Consider the following 23,023-nt stretch of genomic DNA (forward strand, 5'->3'; position numbering starts at 1 on the left):
CAATGCAATCTCCTTTTCTTCCCCTTCTGGGATACCCATGACTCAGATATTTGAGCGCTTAAGGTTGTCTGATATCTCTCAGATTTTCTTCAATGCCTCTGCTTTTCTTTTCTTTTCTTTTCTTTTCTTTTTTTTTTTTTGTCTGCTTGTGTTATTTCAAACAGCCCATCTTCAAGTTCAGAGATTCTCTCTTCAACTTCGACAAGCCTGCTGGTTAAACTCTCCGTTGTCTTTTTTATTTTGCTGAATAACTTATTCAGTTCGGCAAGTTCTGCTACATTTTTTTTCAGGGCATTGATTTCCTTGTACATTTCCTCTTTCAGGTCCTGTATACTTTTCCTCGTTTCATCATGATGTCTAGCTGAGTTTTCTTGTATCTCATTCAGTTTCCTTAGAATTATCACTCGAAATTCCTTGTCAGTCATTTCAAGGGCTTCTTGTTCTATAGGGTGTAGAGCTTGAGATTTACTATCTTTGTGTGGTGTACTTTCTTGATTTTTCATATTTCTGTTGTCTTTTCTTTGATGTTTATTCATTGTGGCAGGGTTTCACAGACCACCATGGAACTTCCCTGCAGCTGCCGGGGCTCCCCCGTGGGCTGAGCCGGAGCAGCTCCCCACTTTCGCCACGGGGAAAGACAATAGACAGCCGCTCCTCCACAGCGTCGGCAGCGGCTGAAGCGGCAGCGAAGAGGAACCGGCATGGCGGTCTCGGTGGAGCCCAGGCGCTTCACAGATGCTGCTGCTCCGGCTCCGCCTTGGGCCTCCAACTCCTGACTTGAGGAGTTGGGTTTCCCTCTGACCTCCGTGAAACTGACGGCAGGACGGAAGGACCTTCCGAGTGGGAGGGTTGGTGGGCCCCAGACAGGCTGCGAGATCTGCCCCTTCCTCCTCCTCCTGGTTAGACCACAATGCTGATAAAACCAAGGTCAAGGGTTTGGTTCCCGGTATCCCCGTACCAGCCAGCTGCTCAATTGCTCTTGTCCTTTGCCACAGACTGTGTCCTAGTTGGAGGCTGTTTCTTCAGCGTGCATTCAAGAATAAGAATTACAGCCATAGCTGACCCACAGCCAAGAAGAGCTGAGCCACAGCCAACAGTTTCAGAGGCCAGGAAGTGCAAAGTCCCTAATTGCCTGTATGTTGTTCTTTAATCCAGACTTGCAAATACATGAAGAGGAGACGCCCAGCTACTCCAAATATCAGCACCGAGAGGAAGACTTGTTTTGGGTTCATAGGCACCTTCCTTTAGATACCACACTTAGTAGTTTTCCTTCCCTGCTGTGGATACCAGTTGGTGTATTTCCTTCAGCAGCTTCGTAATAGCTAAGCAGGGAATTCCTGAGACACCCCTGTGGGCTTATGCTCTCAGAACTGAGCACTGTGGGTGAGAATATCAAGGATGCACATTCCCTGGGAGAACCCATGGTGGTTAGAAGGGGACACGTAACTTCTGGGAGGAAAAGCTGCACACTGCCCTCTGTGGGGACCAACTCAGTGTTGGGTTATGTGATTGGGAAGGCAGACCACACGATGAGATGGGAGGTTTGGGGATAACTGATGTAGGTAAGGAGGAGGTCCTAGCAGCTCATGCACTCTGCACTTGTTCCATTACCTTTGTCTTTTCTACCTTTGAGCCTTTTTGAAGGCATGTGCCATTGTGTCTCTTTTGCCTGGAATGGTGCCTGATGTAGAGCAGGCACTCAATTTGTGCATTGACTTATTGGTTCTGTAAAAGTGACTCCATGGCCATGTACATGTGCTAACAGAAATTAAAAGTGTAGGTCATTGTGAGGACTGAGGTAGACCTGAGTTGGAATTGTTGCCACATCACTGACTAGCCTGTGCTCTTCAGCAAGATCCTTAATCTCTTCTAAGCCTGGTGTCCTCATCTGTAAAGGGGATGATGATAGTACTTAACTTGGGATAGTAGGCAATATTAACTGAGGGGATATGTGTGCAAGAAATGACGATTTGATGTTTACTTTTAAATGTTCCATAAACGACAGTGATGTGAAAGATCTCTTTTGTACCGTAACTTGGCATGTTTCTTTCAGGGATCCTAAGTAGCAGGCCCTTTGTCTGATGGTGGGTGAATGCTCTCTTGTCTTTTCTCCTTGGCTCTGTACTTGTGATGACTCCTCTTCTTTCTCTTCCCTATCCGAGGATGGCTCCAGTGGCCTCCAGAGTTATCTGGGGCCTGACAACAGAAGTTTGAGGAGCAGATATTAAAAGGTGTAAGGTAAATTTTGAGTGTCTTTTTCTAAGAAAGTTATTAAACTGGTGGTGAATTACCCATTGAGTGGTGAGGGTGAGCAGCAATAGAATCCACTACAATGGCTCAGGAAATGTGTTTTCTCAGTGTTCCACTCGCTGAGCTGCATTTCCTGTTTCTAATCTGCTCCCAGCAGATGGGCCTGTCGGGGCATCAGCACAGCAGCAGTCGCGCCACGCAGTAAGCAAGCACAGGGCGGGCGGGTGTGGGAGAGATGTGGCACACACCAGTGTCGACCCTCCTGTGCAGCCCCTGCTTCCCTGCTCCTCCTCACTCTCCCTCCCGCCTCCCCATCCCCTCTCAGTGAGTGAAGGTCACCCGGTCCTCTTCTTTGCCCTATGATGATGACTCTGAGGCCACGGGAGAGACCTTGCACTGCCTCTGGTTGTCTCTACGGCTAGTCAGGGCCATACCTTGTGGATGGCTCCTTCTGTCCTCCATGGACTTGCAGAAAATGAAATCAGTGTTCATAATCACAGCAGACCTTTATTTTTCTACACTCTATTCAGAAAAGTCTAATATTGTTTTTTGAAATTTGTTGACCAGAATATTTGGAAGCAAATATTGTTGAATATCCACAGCCACTCCTTACTCTTGCCCAACCTTTTGAATGTGCCGATGAGATGCCACTTGCTGATTTACAGTGAGAAATAGAATTGCTACATGGAAGTCAGTGCTCCTGAAATGTTTTTTCCCTCCGTTGGGTATGTGTGGAAAACCAGATCTTAACTAGAAGAGGGTCCATATCAAGTCTCGAAAGCCGGTGCTAAGTTGGCCCTGCCCACCCCCATCTGAGGTGACTTCCTGCTCTTTTACCCCTGCATGGGGCTTGGTCCTTTGGCCTGTGGTCCACACCAGTGAAGAAGTTGACTGGCTGGTGTGACTCATGATGGGTTCATCTCACCAGCTCCAGGTTAATCTTGATGGCTGTTGCTGTGGGTGGGTTTTGCTCTATGCAGAAATCTTCCCTATTTTCCCATTGCCTTTTCCTGAACTCTGGGTAGCTTTTGCTGTGTATCTTACATAAACTCACTGTGTGTGTGCTGTTTCCTGCACTTCAGATGTGAAGCCTGCTCCTGACACCTGACCAGGGCCCACTTTTATGACCTTTGAGTGACGCCTCTTCCAGGGAGCCTTCCTCTACCCAACTCTCCTTCCCGAGACTCACTGCTTGTCTTGTCTGACCTTTTCTTTCCTGTTTCTTGGGGCCACAGCCTTCCCTTGTCACTAAGAAAACTGTAGAGTTCTGCAGGGCACAGATTCCTTTTTTTTTCTCTATAGTCTCTGGAACACCCAGTGACCAGTCCATAAGAAGGTACCCACTAGATAACTGAAAATTGATCAACAAAAATTACTTGAAGATTGGAAAAGGAGTGCCTGCAAAATATCAGGGAACGTATTAATGTCATTACAAAATGCTTTTCTCTGAAGAATCTTGAGAAACAAATGTTAGTCTTTTTGATTTACAGTCCTACTGCTAGTAAGTGGCAGAGGCCAGGTTTGAGCCCAGGTCTGTCCCCGATTTGCCACTGTCAGTGCTACCACCTCTTTCATCTTAGCCACAAGAAACGTGATGCAGCTGGTTGTTCCATTTGGAGTCTTCTTACAGCTTGCCTCACACTGGCCTCCACCCCCTAAACCCACCTTGGAATCATCTCTACTGATCCACCTGCCCAGGTGCTGTCAGAACCTGGGCTGCTTCCACTGTGGGTGAGAGTCGGCTTGGCCCCTGAAGCTTGGTGGCGTTCTCCCAGCACCTCTTCATGTTGTGTAAGCAGAGAAGTGCTCCAACAATTCCGACAAGCACTAACCCTGCCTTTTAAAGGTCATTTCTGTCTTAGTCAGTTCTTAAAGTTCAAGAGGAAATAAACTGCTTAGAGCTGGCATTTCTCAAGTCAAGTGTCAACTCTCCAAGCCCCCAAGCCTGGGGTGAGCAGGAAGTGAGATTAATAAATGAGTTGCTGTGTTGACTTAGTGATCAGTGAGCAGATTTCTCCCTCTACTCGCAGCTCTCACTAAAAAAGAATGCAGAATACATTTTTTTTTTTCTGACTGGTAAGGGGATCGCAGCCCTCGGCACGGTGTGGTCTGCACCACGCTCAGCCAGTGAGCGCACCGGCCATCCCTCTATAGTATCCGAACCCGTGGCCTCGGTGCTACCAGCGCCGCACTCTCCCGAGTGAGCCACGGGGCTGGCCCGAAAGGAATACTTTTTAAAATCTAATTTTCTCCTTTTATTTTTGTTATTCAGCATTGGAACTGCTTTGGAGATGTTTCTTTGTTAGTGGAGTGGCAATGTTTAGTGTTTGTCAGCCCTGGGCACCCAGGATGTCACATGCAGGGAGAGATGACTCTTCTCCCCAGGGGATCGATCCCCCATGCTCTGTATGCCTGATTGACAGGGTAGGGGGAAACTCGTTCCCCAGTGGGTATACAGCAGAGTCCCCATGAAGGTGCCACACCTAACTGGGTATTGACTTCTTATGCTGTGAGTTGAGGACAGCAAAATCAATGGGGAAATAAACAGGCAGGATGGGCTTTATTAATCAGGTACCACCAAGGCAGCTGGAAGGATTATAATGGAGCACAGGTGTCGATCGAAGGCGGAGTGGAGTGCAGGCGATCGGGCTCTGCCTGCCAATGTGCTGCTATTGATTGTCATGGTGCTGGGAACCTCAGCATCAGAGCTGCTAATTGGGCTGTTGTGTGATTCCAAAGAGAGATGTGGGTGAGATTATTCTGTCTCATCTCTTAACTGCTTGTCCAATTTTTCTCACAATCTCAATTAAACACCATGTCTGAGCTCCTCACTCCTTAGAGCTCTGCTCTCCTTGGCCTGGTCCTTCTGTTTGACCTGCTGCCCTTTTGGGAGACATTGGCTAGAATTTAGCTCTGTGCTGGTGTGCTCTGATGTGCCTTCTGGATAGTCTCCAGTCACTGCCTTGATAGCACCTCTGGCTGAGCTCACTAGGGCTGTCTCCCTTCTCTCCTCTTTTATACATGCTCACACACATTCACTGTGTCTTTCATATTCTCATACTTCCTCCTCCCTCACCGCCCCCGCCCCACAAACGTGGTCTCATGGCCTCTGTCCTGCCTTTTCTCCTCCGCCTCTTTCCCTTGCTTTTCTTGTCCCTTACACATAGGTGTTTACCAGGAGCTTATTCTCCACTGTTATACCTCAGTCCTTTTTTTTTTTTCTTTCTCTTCTTCCTTCTTTTGTAAGTTCTTGTGTTTCTACATCTTTTCATATCACTTCAATTCAGCCAAAATTTGGAGTCTTCTGGCTCTGGCTCTAGTCTCTCTCCTGATATCCATTGTCAAACTTTCTTCTACTTCTGGAAGTTCTCACCTGGCTGTTATTGCCCCTGACCCTTGGGGCAATCTCTAACTTGTCCTGGTCTCTTGCCACGGGTCCCCAGTGACCTCCTTTGGACTGTTGTGTGAAGGCCAGCCTCCTTGCCCTGACCCCAGGTGTCTTTCCAGCCTTCCTGCCAGTCATCCCAGGTGGCCTTCCCTTCCTCTAAGTGTGCTTGGTGCATCTCCATGCTCACCTCATAAGTCTCCCAGTTCTGGGACTGTTGTGTGGTCTCCCCAGGGCTCTGATGGCTCCTGAGGGCAGGAGCAGTGATGAGGATCTCTTGGCCCACCGGAGTCATGTGCAGTAGATGGAATGGCACCCAGACAGGTTCAGGGTCTGCTGGCTGAGTGAGTGAGTGAAGGAGGTGCCCTGGGCCACACTGGCACAGTGGGGGGTGGCATCCTGGCCTCCCCAGCCTCAGAGGCAGCTCCACCCACATCATGATGTTTTTAAAATTTGAGAAACATTGATAGAGTGAGAATGATAGCCACATGCTCTGATATTTGTTTTTTCACAGGTGTGTTTGGGAGATGATGGACTTTTGCCAGAACTCTTGGTCCAGATGAGGAAGGGGCAGGGAACCCCATCCAGTGATCCCTGGCTCCACATGGCCACCCTGTCCACGTGCCCCTTATCCACCGACAACCTGGTCCCTTCCCACCTGCCCTGCTGTTTCACACCCCTCACCATTGTCCCCAGCCCTCTTCTCAGGCCCTGGTCTCTCCTGGACGTCATAGCAACTTTCTTCTCTCCATCCCTGGACTCAGTTTTCTCCCCACCCTCCTGTGTCCACTCTGCAGGAGTTTGTGTCCAGGGAGGGAGACACCGCATCATGACCTTGGAAGACTAGGAGGTGGGAAGGTTGGGAGATAGCTGACCGTTGATGAGCCCAAATGTGATGTCACCAGGCACCATCATGTCCTGACTGTGCCACTGTGGGCACTGTCCCCTTGGGAGGGCCACTCCCTCTCTGAGCATCTGTGTCCTTAAATGAAAAACAGGTGAACACATTTCCTTGCTCGGTCACATCCTCATTGAGGAAATAGGAAGAGAACCTAGGTATGCTTCCGCAAGCTCCCTCTCCATGCACTGGTGTCCGCATAGCCTGACTGCAGAGCTGACCTGGAGAAGCTGCAGTAGTTTCAGGCCACATGGTGAGTGGAGTCATGAATCCAGAGCTGCTCTCCAGGTCCTATTCACATTTAGAAATGAGGGAGCCCTTGAAGTCTTGTTGGGTTTCTTACAAGAAGGCATAAGATGTGTGAGTGAGCTTCCCCGGGGTAAGGGGACAGTGGATTTACTAGGAGGGTTATTTATTTATTTATAGGTATGGATTTTGTTCCATAGCTGCCAGCTGTTCACGTTGGAGCAGCAAAGCAGGGGTTGGGATGGGCTGTCAGTTGGGTGAGAGCTCACGTTTTTATTTTAGTCACTCTGCTGCCATTTCTAAACATTAAATATGTGGTATAGAGCAGCGGCTGGTAACCTTTCTCTGTAAAGGACCAGATAGTAAATGTTTTGGCTTTTGGGCACATAGTCTCTGTTACAGGAAAGAACCCATAGACAATATGACAGTGAATGGGTGTGGCTGTGTTCTGATAAAACTTTCTTCACAAAAACAGGTGGTGGGCTCTTTGCTGACCACTGGCACAGGAGGAAGAACCAGCACCTCAGCTGGGTCTCCCACCTGGCTCTGCCACCTGCTGGCTGGATGCCTCTCCCTAGGTCTTCCTTTTCTGCACTGTCAGATGGGGCAGTGTGCACAGACCCTCATGTACAGGCCCATTCTGGGGCTGGGATGATGCACATGAAAGCTCTCCTCCCCACCTCCGAGAAGTCAGTCTGGGTGTCTCCAGGGCACTTGCTGTGCATTTCTGTGTCACCTGTACCATCCGATTGTCTTCCTTATCTGCGTCACCTGTACCATCCGATTGTCATCCTTGTTCCCTGGGAAAGTCAGCTGGTGGTGCATGGCAGTTGCTTAGTAAAGACTGGAGGGGTCACTTGCCCCCTGTTCTCCACCATCCTCAGCTCTGGAGACCCAGTGGCCCAGGGGGGGTGAACTCATTGTCCTGCTGCTGCTGGCGCCCCAGCTTGGGTACCACCCTATCATTTGGGGGCAGCCCCACCCTTGCTATTACAGGTTGGTAACTGATCAGCTAAATTGGATTATTCATTATGGCTGGGATTGAATTGAAATTGCAAAGGGCAATTTTCCTTCTCACGTTTCAAGGTCAGATGAGAGTATTTACTGTGTGGCCTCTGTTTATCTGGGAATGCAAATTGAATTTGGTGATTTGAATTGATGAGATGTTAGGAAAAGAGAACTCATCAGAGGCAACATCAGGAGAAATGACCGGGAGGCCAGACTGTAGTTTCAGAGCCTGCTCCCTCGCCATTCTTTTGATTGGTAATTATTTCAGCCTTTGCTTTTCTCATTCTCTGGTTTTGTTTCCGCTGTTTGGATTATTTTTTTCAGAGAAATGTGTAATGACACTTGGAGGCATTTAAGATTGGAATTAGATGGCATAAATAAAGACAGCTGTGTGCCACACTGAGCCCAGGGGGAAAGCTCACTGCTCCCTCTCTGAGACCCAGCCCCTCTGTTGAGTCTGAACCTGGGCACGCAGTGGGCAGGAGCCAGAGAGGAGGGGCTGCCCATCTCTCTTACCTCGGAATACCCACCTGCCCCCCTCCTCTCTCTCTGGTGGCTGTCCCTCCATCCACTTCTCCCCACTGCCAAGTCATGTTCCAAAGCCTGCTTACCACTGGGTGAGAGCTGACAGAACCTACCACCCCATCACACTGAGCTGGCTGAGGCTGGCCAAATGCGAAGTGCTCACGTTGTGGATGGGGCTCCAGGTTGGCATGTGAGACCTGGCTCACCACTTCCTACTGTATGACCTTGGCTAGGCTTATTACCTGTCTGAATTGTTCCTGCGTAGGGAACAAAGGAATGTGGTGGTGGTGCCGCTTTCCTCTCAGATTCTTGTGGAGGTTAAATAGATCACGCATGTAGGAACATCCTTTAAACTGGAAAGCTTGACTCACATGTGAGGGGTAGTGAAACTACTCAGGATGTTAATCTTTGAGTTCAAACTTTTAAGGAGACCCTGGCCAGTGACCTCTTTTGCTCTCTTCTTTAGTTCCATGTAAAGATTCAGAAAAATAAGTTGTGATGTGAATCTCAACCAGCTCCGTATCAAGAAGGTCTCTTCAGGTGCAACTGTGGCTTTTCTACCCCTGTTGAATGCAGATGGTGGGTTGCCCCCACTGCCCCCATTAAGGCAGGGGAACAGGAAGGGAATTAATACTTGTTGAAGACTTACTCACTTTACATATATGTCTTACTAAATTCTCTGTAGCCCCGTTAAGAATGGTAGATATCAATGGCTTCATTTTTGACGGAGAGGTCAATCAGTGCTCAGAGCCACTTGACTAGTTAGGTGCTGTGGGGGGGTTCATATCTGGGTTCGTTGGATCCCCTCAACCCAGTGGAATCCCAGGGCCATGTTTTCTTGCTTCTTTCCAGAAGCAGATATTAATTTCCTACTCTGAAGTATCCTGAGATTTGCAGTGAGGCTACATCTGCCATCCTGGTTTGCAGGGTACAACTGATGGCTTCAATGCAGATATGACCCTGCTAGCTGGCAAGAATGGTCCACTCCCCTGTCATTCTCTCTTGGCAGGGAAGTGGATATAGAAGTCTGAAAATAGTGCAGTGTTGCTTCACCCTCTTCTGGAAACCGGAAGAGTGTTTCTGAAACCAGTTCATGTTCCATCTAAAACTTTACCACCCATGTTGCTGAGCTGCCATGTGGTTCCCTGCTAGGCTTCTGTCATTTTTTTTTTTTTTAAAGATGACCGGTAAGGGGATCTTAACCCTTGACTTGGTGTTGTCAGCACCACGCTCAGCCAGTGAGCGAACCGGCCATCCCTATATGGGATCCGAACCCGGGGCCTTGGTGTTATCAGCACCGCACTCTCCTGAGTGAGCCACTGGGCCGGCCCCCCTGCTAGGCTTCTGTAAACACGTGGCTCTGCATGCATTTCCTGTGCCTGGAGAGTGTGTACATGTCTCTTGGGAGGTGTCCTGGCAGATGGTATTCTCTTTCAAAATCAGCAGATTCTGGGCCGGCCCATGGCTCACTCGGGAGAGTGTGGTGCTGATAACACCAAGGCCACGGGTTCGGATCCCATATAGGGATGGCCGGTTCGCTCACTGGCTGAGCGTGGTGCTGACAACACCAAGTCAAGGGTTAAGATCCCCTTACCGGTCATCTTTAAAAAAAAACAACAAAAATCATCAGATTCTTCCAGAGCAGGGCAGGGCAGGCCCTCCTCAGATGAGCTCTGAGTGCATCTGCTGGGGACGGAGTCTTCCCGGTCAGCCTCCTAGGCCTGCTCAGTGTCCCTTTGTCTTCTGTTCCCAAGGGAGGGCCTTTTATAGAATGTTGCCTGCTTTTCTCACTGTATATGTGCCCCGAACCTCCAGATGTACTTTTGCCATTCCCCAAAGGGGTCATAAAGTTCCCCGACACCTGGCTGCGCTCCTGCTGTCATTCTTACCCTTACCTGTCTCCCTTGGCTTGTCTGGGATCAGCCTAGCATTCTGTGAGCTGCTACAGGGGTCATACTCTGGAACCATACTTCTTATGTTTGCTTGTCACCCTTATGAACTGTAACAGCAGTGATCTGTGCAAGACCCACTCCATGCCAGCACTTGGGTAGAGAGCAGGGAATAAATCAGACACACTCCCTGCCCTCATGGAATACAGTAGGGGAGGAAGGCATTGAACAAAATAAATGCGTGTTAACATAACAATCCTGAGGTTAAGGAAAAGAACAAGGGGCTCTGACAAAGAATGATAAAGGTGACTTAAACTAAGGTGGTGGGAGGGAAGGCGGTGTCTGATGATGGCATCTGTGCTGAGGCTGCTCCGTGCACAGTGTAGGCGAGAGAGCTCTCCGGGTCGAATGCTCAGCATGGCTGAAGATGGAGGGAGAAGAGCCTGGGATGTCTGTGGAGTGGTAAGGAGAATAGTGTGGCTGGAGCATGGGCGTGGAGTGGGTAAGGCAGGGAGGGCAGGTGAGGTGAGGCTGAGCTGGGCTTGGCCTTGAGATTGCTGTGTGAACACAGCAGGAAGCCATGGAATGGCTAAAGGGAAGCATGGGTGTGATGAGCTTACATTTTAAGATTTAAGGATTTGGTGGGTGGGAGGAAGTGGGATTGTGTTTGTTTCAGGAGGGGGTGAAAGGGGCCATGGAGGGCAGAGGTAGCAGCAAGGAGTCATTCATGAGAGAGACCGTGGCCTTGGCCTTGGACTAGGTTGAGTGGTGCAGATGCGGGAAGCCTGGGCTCTAAAAATAGGCTGGAGGATTTGCTGAGGGACTGGGTGTGGTGGGAAGGGAAGGGAGGGATCAAGATGGACCCCTTGCTTCTGGCTCGAGAGGCTGGGTATGTGGTAATGCCCTTCACGGAAATGGGGAGATTCAAGGATGAGCAGACCCCTGCTGGCCTGGGGGCAGAATTCAGGCCTCTCTTGCTGGCACATAGGCTGGGTGGTGGTTCCCATCCTGGGAGCCTCAGTTCCGTGATTTGACCCCTTCTCTCCGTTTTAGAGCCTGTTTCTGGCTCCCTCTGGCTCCTGCCTGTTTTGTGTGCTGACTTGGGTTGGTTTTCATTGTCTCAAGATCACCATTCAGGTATTGAGCCTTCACTGTCTATATCCCTAGCACCTCCGTCAAAAGGCATTTACTCCAGAAATGCTTTTCCACAAATGATAGGGCTTGGCCTTCCTTAGTCTTTGGCCCACGGAAACACCTGGCCTCCTTCTTGTCTGATTCCTGCAGAAACATTCTTGCCAAGTGTCAAAACTGAGGGCACAAGGAGCAAAAAGGTCTTGGATTTGAGTTGGCTTCGTTGCCATCTAGGACAGCTTCTTTGTGTGCCTGTAGGACCACAGCGTGGCAGAACCCCCAGAGGGCCTGCAAGGTGGGCAGCGAGTTTGAATAAAACTTTATTAATATTTTCTTAATTTCATGCAGAAGTGTAATTACTGAAAAACACTGTACACATGTAATTGTGTTTATATCTTAGCCCATTAGAGACCACCAGTGGACTAATGCATGCTGTCAGGTTAATACTTTTGGGCAGTCGTCAGAAATAAAGCTTCTGTATAATTCCATGCTTATGTGTGAACATCTTGTTCAAATGTTATTGATTAGAAGTTTGTCTTAGTTCAGGCTTCTGTAACAAAAAATACTATAGACAGGGGAATCTTAAACCACAGACTTTTTTTTTTTTTTTTTTTTTTTAAATGACCGGAAGGCTTGTTTTGAATTCATGCCACATCACTGGTACTCGGCTGAGTAGTAAATCACATCCTTTAAACACTTATCATGTTCCCTGGTTCCTTGTCTGCCTTCTGTTGACTCTTTAAACATAAACAACCTCCAGGTACTGACATAATTTAAGGGATAAAAAACAACAGGTTTTACTTGTTTGTTTATAACAGCTGTGATTGACCAGGTTTATTGGCACATGAAGAAAGGTTGCTGTATTTCTTTTTTTTTTTTAAAGATGACCGGTAAGGGGATCTTAACCCTTGACTTGGTGTTGTCAGCACCACGCTCAGCCAGTGAGCGAACCGGCCATCCATATATGGGATCCGAACCCGGGGCCTTGGTGTTATCAGCACCGCACTCTCCCGAGTGAGCCACGGGCCGGCCCTAAACCACAGACTTTTATTTCTCATAGTCTGGAGTTGAGAAATCAAAGGTCACAGCACCAGCAGATCTGGTGTCTGGTGAAGGACTCTCTTCCTGGTTTGCAGATGGCTGTCTTCTCTGTTTCCCCACAGGGTGGAGAGAGAGAAAGTAAGCTCTCTTGTGCCTCTTATAAGGACATGCAACCCATCTTAAGAGATCCACCCTCACGACCTTATCACCTCCCAGAGCCTCCACCTCCAAACACCACTGCATTGGGTATTAGGGTTTCAACATATGAATTTGTGGGGGGGGCACATTCAGTCCATAGCAAAGGTTGTACTTAGCTCAGAGTTGTTTTTTTGAATTTGGGTCTGGGTGTGGCCATTGGCATATTTATACCCTGTGTATTTACATGCCAGGCAAGACTTGGGCATTGTGACTTGAGCGTGAAGCCTCTCGTACCATCCCAACCTTCGAGTAATGCTCCAGAGAGGGTGGCTATTCTTCCTAAGATGCACAGCACTACTGTCTCCTAGTCTTTCTCAGAGTTGGTGGCCAGCATGCTGAATGTCAGGGCCAGTGTCCAGTGTTGGCCAACCCATGGGCTTCCATCATTTCTGGGGAGAGTCTTGTGATATGTGTTTGTACAGATGCTCTCTCTTTGCCTTGGTGAGTGCTCAGGGTGGTGGGTTGGGAGTCAGGAGAGGACAGACAAAGAGCTTGTGGGATGCATGGGTTGTGTGAGGGGAGAGTCAGAATCAGCAGTGTCTTGAGGAAGGTCGTTAAAATGTCTCCTGCCGCTTCGGAATGTATTACGGCCTTTCACTGTTCCTTGAAAGTAGATATTCTTAGGCTGAGAGTTTTCTGATGAAGATTACATTAAAGTGTACCGCAGTGGCCCATCACAGTACAAAGGTAGATTCTCAAAAGCTTAGGCCTTGTTTCCTTCAGTAGGTGCTAGCTCAAAAAGGCATTGATCGATAAACATGCCCGACTTCTCCTTTAAGAACTAAGAACTTCATTTTGAACTCCCAAAGGTTCGCGGAAATGCCAGTGACCTCAGAGTTCAACTTAAGCATGGAGCTAGAGGCTTAATTTTTTATGAGTTTTCTCTTCTTTACTTCAGAAGAAAGACTGAGATTGAACGGAGAGAACATCTCCAACAGAGAAAAATCAGCAGTCTGGGGTGCTGATGTTGTGGATCAGTGCTCTGCGACTTGGCTACCCAAATGCTCTGAACTGTAAAGAGAGCCCTTGTAGGGTCTGTGGAGTAGAGCCGCAGAAGTTTCTTTCTGACCTGAGGTCGTGTACTCTAACCCATCTGCATACAAGTGTGGAGAGGGCCATTTGTGGGCAATTGTTTGAGAAACTAGTTTGGGAGCATCTGGACTGGATTCCTGGAGCCTTCAGAAGGCAACCCTGCTGTGGGAGGTCTTCATTTGGGCAGTGTATTCCAGCCCTTCTCAAATTGCCCCTTCTCTCCTGCACACTCAGGACCTTGTCGCTCTACTGGACCATCCCCTTCAGTATACCAACACGCTTGTAGTCTGTTTCCCATCTTATAAACAAAAACTGGACACCTTGACTTCTTATCCCCTTCAGCTGTCAACCCAGTTTTGCACTTTCCTTTGTAGCTGAACAAATGTCTTGAAAAGGCTGTCTTTGCTTTTTGTCTTTAGTTCTTCTCTTCTCATCTTCCTGAGCCCTTCACATAGGCCCTTTCCAGCTGTCTCTTCCTCTCCTCTTCTGACTTCACTCCTTGCCCCCCAGTGTCCCCAGCCTCATTGCTTCCTGGATGACTATGTGCACATCAGGTCAATGTCCCCTTCCACACCTGCTGTTGTCTGTGCTGGAATGCTCCTCCCATATCTAAATACAGATGATTTCCGACCTGCAATGGTTCAACTTTATGTTGGTGCAAACGCGATACACATTCAGTAGAAACCATACTTTGAGAACCCATATAACCATTCAGTTTTTCACGTTCAATACAGTAGTCAATAAATTACATGAGATAGTCAACACTTTATTATGAAACAGGTTTTATGTTAGATGATTTTGCCCAGTTGTAGGCTAACATAAGTGTTCTGAGCATGTTTAATGTAGGCCGGGCTAAGCTATATTTGGTAGGTTAGGTGTATTAAATGCATTTTCAATTTACGGTATTTTCAAGTTAGGATGGGTTTATTGGTACGTAGTCCCATCACAAGTGGAGGAATGTCAGCACTTTTATCTCTGCCTTCTTCTGGTGGCTTTTCTGAGGGGCACCTCCCTAACTGTCATACACACATCAACACTCGTCTTCACTCTGTGTCTTCCTCTGCTTTCTGTTCCCTTCTAGCATGTCTCACAATGTAATAAAACATTCATTTGTTTGTTTGTTTATTTGCTTATTTTCTCTCTTCTGCCCTCTGCTAGTTTTTAAGTTATTGTGTCTCAACTCCAAACTCCTTTTTAGGTGCTCAGCTTTGCAATGCTGGGAACTGCAGCCCACGTTTTTGCTTTGCCAGCTGGTGCCTTTGTCAGGCCCTTCAACAGGGTCCACTAGAGAGACAGATGGTGAGGCTAGAGGAGCAGGCAGGGCCCTTCTCTTCGCTTGCTGTACCTGTGGACCTCCTGCCTACTTTTTTTTTCTGTGGGTGGCACTTTAGTGACACTCTCTAACAGCAGCTGATTCCAGTTTACAGTTTTTTTTTCCCGCACTCAGTGGCACCAGCTCCAGCAGTCTGGTACCTCTCTTCAGAGGGCTGGGTCCAGGCCCTCTAGGGGTTCCCTCCTAGTTCAGACACGGCAGTGTCTCCCCATCCAAGGACTAAGTTCCCATTCCATGGGGCCCTCTGCTAAGTTTTAAAATTTTAATTATTTCAGTCTCTTCCCTTTGTTCCCACAGCCCTAGGAATCTTAGCTGCTTCGTCAACTTGTTGCTCCCTTATTATCTTAGGGTTCTCCCTTTTCTCCTTCCAGTTACCTAGTTTACCATTTTGTACCTTCTTAACCATACTTTATATTAAATTCTCTCTGTCCACTTTATAAGTGTGGTTTCTTTGCCTGAGATACATATAAGCTTGTTGTGGTGTTTGACCTCTGCTGTTTCTCCAGTGCCTAGAAAAATTGGCAGCTGGAACTCAATAAATGTTCCAACTGCTGAATGGATCGAATGAATTCATAAGTCAGATCTGAGTTGCTGATGGTCCTGGGCAAGGCTCTGTAGAGTACTCAGCAGTGTTGTCTCCCTGTAATATGCTGAAGTTGAATTTTTAAGTCCAGTTCTATCCTTTAGGGACATTGGGTTCCAGTTAAACATTGAGCCTTGGGGACATGGCCCCAATGGATGTGGGGTCCTGACTATGCTCAGCCTGGCAGTCCTCAGATGGGCTCCTCTTGGCCACCGTGGGCAGGGCTGTGGTCTACAGTCTGGGCTGCCCATCCAGTGCTGTCCTCCCTGGTGTCCAGGGTCTCCTTTAGGACCATGTATTCCTCTGGCTTTATTTCTTCCCACCCTTACTTTATGAAATGCAATTGGGAGAGTAAAAGTTTTCTTTATTACCTGGCAATTGAGCTTTTCCAATTTGGGCCCGGTACCAAACCACTCAGGGCTCTATTTTCTCCTTGTAGGTGCCACTCAACACACATCTCAGGTTACATCCTTCAGTTGCTCCATTTTTCCCAACATCTTAGATCTGGGCTGAGGACTCAGGCTGGGACACCTTGTGCTGGCTCTCTGCCTCCTGGAGGTAGCCCAGGCTCAGCTGCAGTGAGTGAGTTGGCAGCCAGCTCAGATGAAGATCGAGGGTTCGTGGTGCCCATTCTTGCTGCCTGGCACTGTTGCACTCAGCCCAAGTCCTCAAGCATCAAAAATTTGGGCTCTCTAAAAAAAGGATAGCATTTACCGTGTGGCTGTGCATTTATTTGCACCTGCTCTGGGTGGGGAGGGCTCCAATCCCAAATATCACTCCCACACAGATAAGAAGGCATCATGACCCAAAATGCAGAGCTTGGGATTGTCAGTCTCCCTTCAAGGCTGCCCCAACCATCTTGTGCTGAGGACAGCTCAAAGCAGCCCCTTACCCCTCAGCCCGGTCAGGTATCCGTGCTGTGCCTTACCACCTGAAAGATGGCCTTTGCCATGTTCTTGCCTTTGCACTCTTGGCTATTAAAGCAGAGCAAAGGAACAATGGCATCTTTCTAATTAAATTACCCATATCTCAGCAGTGATTTAAAGCACTTGTGAACTTCCCCACCTGAATTCAATGATTCAAGAGTCAATTTCACAGTCCTTGATTATTAAATTGGCCTATGAATAGTTTTAAATTGAACAGGAACTCAAAATAACCTCTTCATATGTCTATTCCAATGAATATTTGTACTTGTTTTTTATTTTATTTTGTTTTTGGTTATGGAGCACCTAGTGGTCACAGGTGGCAGTCAGCCAGTTCTGTATTTGGATTCAGTATTAGTGTGAGACTTTCTGAGATGGCTAAATTGGAATGAAATGCCAGCATCCTCATTGCTAGAACGTTGGTTCTGCTTCTGTGGACTTGCAAGGCCTCTGCACTGGGCCAGACCAGGGGTTCCCCACCATGCGTGGCTAGACCAGGACCATCGCCAAATCCCTTCTAAAGTTCTATAAATGTTTGACTCACAGAATTATACTAAATTATAATAAAAAACACCTTGTACTCAGATGTGAAATAGAAAAAATTAGCACAGTGGAGACTACCTCCAAAGAAAGTGTTATCTGCCATCCCCGTGAATTAAGATTTTCTTGAAATCATGTAACCAAAGCAAAGTAGAAATAATTGGATACCAAAGATGATCTAAGACTGCAGGTATCATTTATAGCCCCATCACAAATTTTTATATTTTCAAAGCAGCCTAATTGTTCCCATTGATTGTCACCTCACATAAATGTTATGTCACTTTATAACATAATCCCAATATTCCGTTTATGTGGGTTTTTAAAAAAAATTTTTATTTAAGATTTCTTTTGTAAAGAGATTTCCACTACTTAGAAAACATAGTGTTTGTGCTATTTTTTACTATCATTTTATAATGCATCTCTGCTCCGTGCCCATCTTGGTAGGGTTGGGCCTCCCACTCACTCCCTCCCTTTATCTGAGATATTTTTCCTCTCTGTGCCTCACTGGATCCCTTCCTAGGAGCTGTCTTGTGGAGTGCCACCGCATGGGGGCTCTTGCAGTCATGGGAAGCCGTGAAGTCACAGATTGATTCTTGGGGTTAGTGTTACTGGGTCCTGACTGTGTTGATCCCCATGGCTCCTGAGACAGCTTCTAAAGCATGTGTAGACAAGCAGGTGCAGAAGAGAGCACTGGAAACAGGACTGATTGGTGGCATTTTGGGTGAGAGAGAGAGAGGGGCAATGACCAAATTCTTAAGGCATTTTACTGCTAGGAAGTTTGGAGGTTAGCCTGTGAGTCTGGGAGCCACTAGAGTCTTTTAAATCGAGTCTGACGTCTTTTGTAGTTTAAAGAGACAACTTGTGCCCATTGGAGGATGGACCGGGTGAATGCTATTGAGAGGTTGTTGTGGTAATTTCAGTGAACCGAGGCAGAGGCAGTGGGGAAACATAGAGGGGAAAGGTGTAATTGACAGGAAATGTTAGCCAGCTGAAGGGGTGAAGGTGGGGAGAGGCTCATAAGGCCTGGCCTGTCGAGGGAGTACGGCACATAACCCCTGGTACCTGCCCCCACGGGAGGCATCCCAGGTCCTGAGTGTGCAGTGCTTGGCTAGGTTTTCGACTTTGCAAACTGTTTTTAGAACAGGCCCCCACCACAGTGCGCGTATTCAGTTCCCTCTTGCCACACTGCACATCTGTGGCTGACTGTGATTCAGATGGGAAGTGCTTGCTGTGGCAATTTAGCTCATTCAGAAGCCTCGTCTCCCTGAAGTGCTGTACCGCTGGCAATTTTTCCCATTGTGTGTGGAGTTGAGCTTCCCCTCCCCCTCCCTGCCGTGTTCTGGGATCACCCTGGGTGTCTATTTGAAATCCAGAAACTCCTGAAAGGCATTAAGTAGCTATTCAGGAGTGAGGAAATGACAGCGAGGTAGTTGCACGTGCAGCTCTATTTCAGGACGTCCTGGTGGGGCTCAATGCTGGGTGCTCCTCCCGGGGGCTGGGATGGGGGCTGAACACACCAGGCCTCATTGCTCTGCCCTTTGCCTTTCCTGTGCAGTGCCCGGGGGCTGGAGAAGGTCAGGCAGCAGCTTCAGGAGGAGGTGCGCCAGGTCAGTGGTCAGCTGCTGGAGGAGAGGAAGAAGCGTGAGACCCACGAGGCACTGGCCCGAAGGCTCCAGAAGCGAGTGCTACTGCTAACGAAGGTACGGGTTTGCCAAAGGGTGGCTGGACCAGCCCTGCCACATCCATCCTTGTCCTTTTCTCTCTGGGCACCCTACCTTCATTGTATGTCTGCCAAGTTAAGTGCACTTTTCAGCCACCGGTGATTTATGCCCTCACTTCTTGATCAGAGTCTCATGGGGTTGCCTGTGAGCCTCATGCTTGTATTGGCATGAGATCTCCTCTCCACAGAAGGAAAGATTCTTGGCAGTGTGGTTTTATCTTGGATTGCAAGGAGGGTCCTTGGAATGCCAGAAAGAGGTCATCCAACCTTGGTATTCCCTGTGAGATCCTCAGGGCCTGGTGTGGGTCCCACTTTTCTGGATACCTCTCCAGCATCCCAGTGTCCACTTCTGGCCTGGAGCTGCACTCTGGTGAGCTTTAACTATAATTACTGACCCTCTGCCGGGTCCCATATCTCTTGCAGTGGGGTCAGCTCTCTCCAGACCCAGTGGACAGGACAGCCTTTCTGTCCCTACCATCCAGTGAGAGCAAATTAAGCTGGAGTGGATTTTTGGCTCAGGGTTTGGAATGAAGACTGTCACCTGTTTCCAGGTGTGCTGGCCAGAATCTGCTTTTGTTCCAGCCCCAGCTGCAGGGGCTGGCTTCGCTGCCTGGTTCTCTTTAATTGTTCTGTGCCTAGAGGGGTTATGATGTCTGGTGTGATAAGCAGAGGTTGCTGGAGTGTGAATGAAGGTTTTTGTCTGAGTGTTATTTAAAATGTTGCTTCTGATGCTGAAATTTCAAAAGGAAGAAAAAGTCAAATCTGTCCCCAAATGCTCTCTAGGCAAGGGTGGGGGTGTCCGGCCTGCTGGGCAGAGACTCCTTGCCTGTCCTCAAGCTAATACTGAGTGGGCAGAGGGGGCCATGTTGCCCGCCCCTCTGGCCCTGGGGAAGGATGGTGCACCTGGGAAATATCAGGAGTTGTGTCTGACAAATGTTTGCCTGTTCTTGATTGGTTTTGATGAAAACCTAGGCTCTTTGCCATGGGGACCTCCTGGTTATGAAGCTTTCAGAAAATGAGTCATATTTCAGCTACTCAAAGCTGCTGTTTTATGGCTTCTATAGCACGTTCCTTGGCAGCACCATGCTGTCTCTTCAAAGAACACCTCCCGTTTGTCTCAGCAGCATGTAGGGCTCAGGTCCTACAGGCATCATGTAGGGCTTCCTGGGACATGGGCTGGGTTGACCTCTCTATATAGGCTTCATATGGTGACTCTGAAGCCCTGGCTTTGCAGATGGACTCCAAAGGGAAGAAATTCCAAAAACTTCCTCCTATGGCTGCTCAGCCAGAGTTCCCCACTGCCTCTGGCAAAGAAGGCTCAGTCCTTCTTCATGGTCAGTTATGGTGGGTTCATGTGCACCAGGACTCTCAGGACCTCCCTCCATCTTCCCTTCTTTCTTTTCTTTTTTCTTTCTTTTTTTTTTTTAAAGATAACCAGTAAGGGGATCCTAACCCTTGACTTGGTGTTGTCAGCACCACGCTCTCCCAAATGAGCCACGGGCCGGCCTTCATATTCCCACGATGCGAATATGTGGTCACAGTCCTTAAAGAATGTGAAATCTAGTGGGAAAGACAGGCTGTAGCAGCAAATAAGCACATACTCACCAACCATGACAGAAACAAACACAGGGCAGTGATAACACGGAATGAGTTTTCTTAGAGGGTGATATTTAAGCAAAGACCTGAGAAGTTACTATTTACGAAAGCGTACAGGGAGAATTTGGCCTTTTTTTTTTTTTTTTAAAACAAAGCCAAGACTTGGGGAAAGGAAGAAGGTTGTCATAATGGCTCCGCTGGTGTCAGCATCCAGACATGTGGAAAAAGGAAAAGACAGACGACTTGGGTACAGCAGACTGTCAGTGTGGGCTCACCGCTGTGGGCAGTTCAGGAACACGCAGCATGATCCTGCCCCGAGGAGGTGCAGGCAGGGGTAAGAAGATGTAGACGACTGAGAGAGGAGCTGAGGGCCTGGGAATCAGATGGGGAAGTGAGGCTGTGTTTGGTGGGGTGGTGGGACACCTTGATTTGATGCTTTTTGGGTGTGAGGTGGAGGATGTACTGTGGTCCCATGATGTGGGAAGCTCAGAGCTTCCCATAGGATGAGGAGTGGGAAGATTGGGCTGGGAGCCTGACTTTTTCTGTGATCTCAAAATATTGCTCAGTCTCTCTGGGTCTCAGTTTTCCCATCTGCAAAACAAACAGCTTAAGCCAGATGAGCCTGGGGTCCCTTCGAAGATGTCTGTGCTGTTTCACACTGCAGTAACTTAGTGCATGAGCCTTAGTGGTTCTTATTTGGACAGTGCTTGCGAGGCATTGTACAAAACCCACAGAAGATGTGGTCTCCACCTCCTCCAGGGAGGCACTGGGGAAACTTGCTCCAAGGAGACAAAGCTTCCCATGTTCCAGACCAAGTTGTGCCCACTGGCCTGTGAGGAAATGGAGTACACTCCAAGAGGCTGCTTTGAAGTGGTGGCTGATGAACTCCTGAGCCGTTTCTCTGTCGGCAGTGGGTGAGCAGCCCTCTTAGGAGGAGAGGTGGCCTCAGGCCACTTGTCTCAGTCTGTTCTGCCACCATAACAAAATCCCATCAACTGGGTGGTTTATAAACAGCAAAAATGTATTGCTCACAGTTCTGGAGGCTGAGAAGACCAACATCAAGGCACTGGCAGATTCAGTGTCTGGTGAGGGCTGCTATCTGGTTCACAGACAGCACCTTCTCGCTGTGTCCTAACTTGGCAGAAGGCAGTCTGTCTGGGACCTCTTTTAGAAGGGCATTAACCCCATTTGTGGGGGCACCACCCCCTTTGACCTGATCACCTCCCAAAGGCCCTTCCTCCTAATGTCATCACCTTGGGGTTTAGGATCTCAACACAGGAATTTGGGGGGGACACAGGCAATCAGACTGTAGCACAGTCTATTTAGTGAGTCAAGGAGGAGGCTGATTAGACTGGTTTGGAAGTCACTCTGGTGGAAGGCTTTGTGGGCTTGTAGGATTTGATTTTGTCCTCTACCCAGGTCTTATTAGTTAATGATGAGCCACCAGTAGCCTCACCTACAGGATAGAATGGTGGTCCCTTAGCATGGCCCAGAGCCCCTGAAAATTTCATGTCCTGGAAACTTAAGATATGAACTTCAAGGACAGAAACTCTCTAAGCATCCTAAACTCTCTCTAAACTGTCAAAGCATTCCCACCCCCTAGTCAAATTCTGTTGCTACCTCTTTTAAGCTGTGCAACTCTGTCTCTATTATATAAAGTATATACGGAGAGAGCTTAAATTGGCACTTGGGGCACACTGTGTGCATCTCTTACCTGGGCTGTGTATGTGTGTGCATCTGCTTGCTTGGGCTGTATGTGTCTATGTGCATGCCTGCTTATGTGGGCCGTGTGTGTGTATGTGTATGTCTGCTTACCTGGGCTGTATGTGCACACCTCCTTACCTGAGCTGTGTGTGTGTGCATGCCTGCTTACCTGGGCTGTGTATGTGTGTACATCTGCTTACCTGGGCTGTATGTGTCTGTGTGCATGCCTGCTTACATGGGCCGTGTGTGTATGTGCCCGCCTGCTTACGTGGACTGCGTGTGTGTACGTGCCTGCTTACCTGGGCCATGTGTATGTGTGCACCTGCTTACCTGGACTGTGTGTGTGTTTGCACCTCTTTATCTGTGCTGTGTATGTGTGTGCATGCCTAATTACCTGGGCTTTGTGTGTGTATGTGCACGCCTCCTTACCTGGGCTGTGTGTGTGTACGTGCCTGCTCTCCTGGGCTGTGTGCACGTATGTGCACTCCTGCTTACCTGGGCCGTGTGTGTGTATGTGCATGTCTGCTTATGTGGACCATATGCATGTATGTGTACACCTCCTTACCTGGGCCATGTGCGTGTGGGTGCCTGCTTACCTGGGCCATGTGTGTGTATGTGTACGCATCCTTACCTGGGCTGTGTGAGTGTGCAAGCCTGCTTACCTGGGTTGTGTGCATGTGTGCACACCTGTTTACCTGGGCTGCATGCTTATGCGCTCCTGCTTACCTGGGCTGTGTGCGTGTATGTGCATGCCTCCTTACCTGGGCTGTGTGAGTGTGCACACCTGCTGACCTGGGCTGTGTGCATGTGTGCACACCTGCTTACCTGGGCTGCATACTTATGCAGTCCTGCTTACCTGGGTTGTGTACATGTGGGCATCTTCTTACCTGGGGTGTGTGCATGTGTACACCTGCTTACCCAGGCTACACTTTGCTCCAGCTCCCTCACCTCCTGTCTTTCTGGAAGACACCTCCCTGATCCGCAGATGAGGTAGCCTCATCTTTCTTTAGGCTCCCATAGC

General features: G+C 48.5%; 1 protein-coding gene across 1 annotated transcript in view; it reads left to right on the forward strand.

Moving 5' to 3' along the window:
* LOC103588751 (mitotic spindle assembly checkpoint protein MAD1-like) overlaps window positions 1-23,023 on the forward strand; it is a 402,917-nt gene that overhangs the window by 80,586 nt on the left and 299,308 nt on the right. The window contains exon 2 of the mRNA XM_008570554.1: window positions 18,538-18,682. Coding sequence (XP_008568776.1) covers window positions 18,538-18,682 — 145 coding nt within the window. The remainder of the gene's footprint in view (window positions 1-18,537; window positions 18,683-23,023) is intronic.

This window comes from Galeopterus variegatus, unplaced genomic scaffold (genome assembly GCF_000696425.1).
Source record: "Galeopterus variegatus unplaced genomic scaffold, G_variegatus-3.0.2 Scaffold613, whole genome shotgun sequence".
NCBI lineage: Eukaryota > Metazoa > Chordata > Mammalia > Dermoptera > Cynocephalidae > Galeopterus > Galeopterus variegatus.